The sequence below is a fragment of the Chenopodium album genome, chromosome 15 (genome assembly GCF_948465745.1).
Source record: "Chenopodium album chromosome 15, dcCheAlbu1.1, whole genome shotgun sequence".
Lineage (NCBI taxonomy): Eukaryota > Viridiplantae > Streptophyta > Magnoliopsida > Caryophyllales > Amaranthaceae > Chenopodium > Chenopodium album.
Window position 1 is genome coordinate 820,034 of NC_137848.1, and position 4,617 is coordinate 824,650.

General features: G+C 35.5%; 1 protein-coding gene across 1 annotated transcript; it reads right to left on the reverse strand.

Annotated features, from left to right (window-relative positions):
* Positions 1-3,401: 3,401 nt before the first annotated feature.
* On the reverse strand, positions 3,402-4,262 carry LOC145581475 (uncharacterized). Its single transcript, XM_081638478.1, has one exon. The coding sequence runs from the start codon at positions 4,174-4,176 to the stop codon at positions 3,622-3,624; it is 555 nt and encodes a 184-aa protein (XP_081494604.1). The 5' UTR covers positions 4,177-4,262; the 3' UTR covers positions 3,402-3,621.
* Positions 4,263-4,617: the final 355 nt, after the last annotated feature.

Here is a 4,617-nt window from a genome sequence, read left to right on the forward strand (position 1 = left end):
TTTGTAGATGACTTGATGACTCGTGTCGTGTCGCCACAAATTTATTCATCTTTTTTTTTTTTTTTTAACCGATTCGTATGATTGACACGGTTCGACTTTTTGCATTATTCGTAATTTTTTTTATATTTTATTAAATAAATGTTATTTCTTTTAAAATAATAGACACATTAAACTAAGTTATATCTTAATAGGGGCATAAATGAGCTGATATGTTCACGAACTATTTACAAACAAACTCGTTCATATAAAACTTTTGACTCAAAAAATAATGGTATTGAATAACTTGTTTAAGTTCATTTATAGTTTACTCAAGCCTGATTACAACATGATGAACTCTTAAGGGGTCAAACTCGAACAATAGTTTTATAAGCTCATTCAAGCTTGAGATGTCTCATTCTTATCAAGTTTAGCTCTATCAAACAAAGACTCAACTACAATATCAGTTTAGTCAAATGAGATCTTGTTAAATTCGTTTCAATTTGTACTTTTCAAATATGTAATATTCATAAGATTTATTCATACGTAGTTAAATATATTTAACAATAATTAAATGAAATTAAGAGTTACAATGTAACCTAAATATTTATGATTTGATTTGATTTTGTCAAAGAATAATTAACAAGTTTTTAAAAATAAGTTGAAGAGGACAAGTAATAGGTGACACTGTCTCCCCTTCACTCACCGGCTTTCTAATGCTTTGTTACGTCGTATTTGTAACCAACTCCATATTTAATCATCTTCAACATTGGTAACCAACTCCATATTCAATCATCTTTGACATCGGTTGCAAGTTTCCAAAACTCAAGTAATGTGGCATGTTTATTTACCTCTCTTTAGTTAGTTTGTCAAGATGATAATATCAGCAAAAGAACCACTCCTATTAAAAATGAATTGACAACACAATAGCGCAGGGCTGGCAATTTAGCAAACCGGAAAGGAATTGTGCGGTTGTTGCATGCATAATCGCAGGGAAGGCTGTAAGATCAAACTCAGCACTTGATTGGATGGTGTATACCTGCAGGAAGAAAATTGCTAGAAATAGGCACCATGGCATTGATCTCCAGCAGTGGCTATTTATTGTATTTGGCTGGAGAGAGTGTATGTAACAGAGGATCCCTCACGCGTATTTGGAAAAAATGATTTGAGTTGAATGCAGACATCATAAGATGAGAACTTTGTCACTGATGTATTCTTCTTTGAAAATGAAGTGTTTGCCTTTGAATGACTCAACCTTTCGGCCCTTTGCCCCTTCCTGGTTTCCTAAACAGTCTCTTATCCATCTTTTGTACTTTTGAGCAAGATAGGTAATGTAATCTTAAGAAAAAGAATTGAAGTGAGATGTACTGAGGTGATTTGAGAGTTAAGGTTAGGTCACACCCTGCCTTGTACAACATTCTTCGGTAACCAGTTAAACACGGAGAAAATTATAATCACAATACAAGTTGAAGGCTGAATATGACATGAGAAGAGAGCTGCAACTCGATCCTTGAGTCATCATCAAATCAAGTTTTATGATTAATTTCTAGTAACCTTGATAAATTAAAAAATAAAAAAATAAAAAAAGGCAATCAATAATTCACACCTGCTGATGTACAATGACTACAATAGCAGCTTAATCAGCTTGAGGAACAGAGAACACTACATCAAGAAGATGTTAATATGTAGAAGCTTTAGTTGGAAGATAAAAGCTAACTAGTCATTTTTGATAGATAATATCATCTAATTAGCAATATGAGTAGCATTAGTTGCAAGTTTAATTCTTCTTATAAAGTGAATAATAAAAAGTCATAAGGCTATCCAATAATCTGATGATCAATCAAAATTCACATTCACCTTGAGGAACAGAAAATAACATGTCAGAATGATTTGGGAGAAAATAAGCTTTAACCGCAAGCTAACTAATGCTAGTTACTACCATAATGCCATAATTTATCCGGGAATAACAGCAGAAAGTATATTTATGAAACTATGTTCCTATGAAGCACAGGACAGCATTGAGCTGCGAGAAGAGCTAGGCCTCATGTTGATTCATGTAGCCGACCCCACTTATGGAGATTAAGGCGTTCAAGCAAGCAAGAAGAGCTAGGCCAACATTCACCATTTCACTCCAACTTTAACCAGTTTTCTGTTAATCTGTTATTCAACAGTGATTTGGTATCAGAGTATGTTCACTCCCACTATCTCAAAGGAAAGTCTAATCTTCTTTCAGGATGGAACTGGAGTATGTTTGGTTGTCTTATGGGGAAGACTGCCTCTAGCCCACGCCCTTACCCCTTCATACCTCTATTGAAGGTTATTAGTCTTTATTACCTTAAAGGATCTAGCATACAACTTCACCATTAATTAATATATCAACTTTAGGGTTAGCATCCTGGTGGCATAATGAAAACAAAGCACGACTAAAGAGTGCTATGCCCTCCAGTCCTCCACCCATATCATGGGTTATCAATGAACTCATCTATATCTATCGATCAAAAATCACTTGTAACCTCTGAAGCTACATATATCCTTGTGCAGGGAGAAAGACACTGCCAGTCTCTCCTGTTATTACATTGACACCACTTCTATAATAGAATGCCTTTCTGAGAAAGTAAATCCTCACCCACTGTTGACTGACTACCATTCCAAGAATTAGCAAAGCAGGAAATAGTGATGATTAATAAACAAATACAACTTCCTATAACCATCAATGAATCCCAATGGGGTGTATAGGGAAGCAAAAGGCGCAGAACTAGCTTCATACACACAGATAAACACACACGACATAACATTGAGGTAATCAAGTATTGACCCTAGCTACAATGCCCATAAGGCAATGTTACATAAGTGAAGTGAATACAGTTGAAGCCATGTAAAACCTTGTCTCAAAATGTCAAGCTTAACAAGCAGCTCATAGAAATTGTAGTTAGAGGGTGAATGCCTGATTGATAATAATGATACTTGAATATGTGATCAATCAACAGACCAACATATGATTAATTTACCAAGGCATGTCTAAGTCTCCTAGAGGCACACAGGGTAGTTCACTTTAAAGCTCCTATTGAGGCCCCTAAAATATATGGTAAAGGTTCAGCCTTTCTTCATAAAGGCAAGATACAAAGGCACCGAAAGATTAGAATTTATGAAGCCAAATTGATAAAAAGCAAATAAATCATAATAACCAAACATAATCGATCATAAGTATACATATACCATTCATAATTCGCCATCCAAAGGTTCAATTTTGCAACAGTTTGATAAAAAAAAAAAGCAGCAAATAATCAAGTAAACAAAACATATTGCATTAAAACACAGAATTTCCACTAATCCAAATAAAAAGCGGCAGCAATCCGCCATGTACATCGATCATCAAAAATAAATTTCGTAGTAATTTTATGAATAATCACTGTCCACATAAACTGGACAACAAAATGTATTCTTCTTCACATGTCAAAATTATTAATTTAGCACCAAATCAAACTCTACAAAGTAGAAATATTTGATGCCACATAATTGTATAACGCTCAATTGTCTTAAATTTTAACTTAATTTACCTCTATAACAGAAATTGCTTTCCTCCATTGTCAATTAGAAACAAAATTCCCAATTTTGGCTACCAAAAAATTAGCAAAACCTCTAACACTAATTCTCTTTCTGAACCTCAATCTCTGCTTTCTCCTCGACCGCCTTCACATCGGAACCTTGCTCGTCGCTCTTCGCTGCCGCCTCACGGTCCATTTCCTGCTTAACCTCCTCTTCAGCCGCTTTCTCCGCCCTCAAAATAGGCTCATAATAATCCGAATGAGCTATCATACACTTCTTCAAATTCCCAGTAACTTCAAAGCATTTCTCAACAATATCTTCCTGATTCTTCTCCGAATCTTCTACACACTTTTCCCAAGCTACAAACTCATCCTTACAACCTCCCCCTTTCATGAACAAGCAAAACCCACACTCCCCTTCTTCTTCCTCTTCTTCTTCTCCGCTATTTTCTCTCCCCTTTTCATCTGGATTGCTGGGTTGATCAGAGATTTCTGGGGTTTGATCTTCAAGGATTTTGGGATCTGGGTTTTGACTTTCGGAAGATTTGGGATCTAGGTTTTGCGGAATTGAGGGAGATGAGGACATGTTTGGAGCAGCGGGAGGATTGGGTGTGGTGGGGCTAGGGTTTTGAGAAGAAGAGAAAGCTGCTCCCATGGCTGAATTTGGGGGTTTTATAATAAAGAAAAACCCTTGCTAAACCCAGAACAAGAGGGAAATTGGATGTGCGACTTTTCATTTTTCTGGGTATTGAATTTAATTATTTAAAGATCTAATGTCTTGGGGAAAAAATTCCACAAGAAATATGACAAAGGAAGATAAATTTGTATTTCTAAGATAAATTTATAGAGCTAAGACAACAATTGGGTATTCAATTGTTGATTTTTTCACCTTTTGGTACTCAATAGTTTTTTTTCACCATTTGGGTACTCGGACCTATTTTCCGGCCAAAAAAATTAAATCACCCAAACAATTGAGTACCCTTGGTTAAAAATTGAATAATTTGGGTTAAGTCATGTAGGCCCACCCAAAAAAAAAAACCATGGTTTGCTTCCTCTTCCTCCCCTTTTCATTTTCCTTTATTCTTGCCTTTTCTGG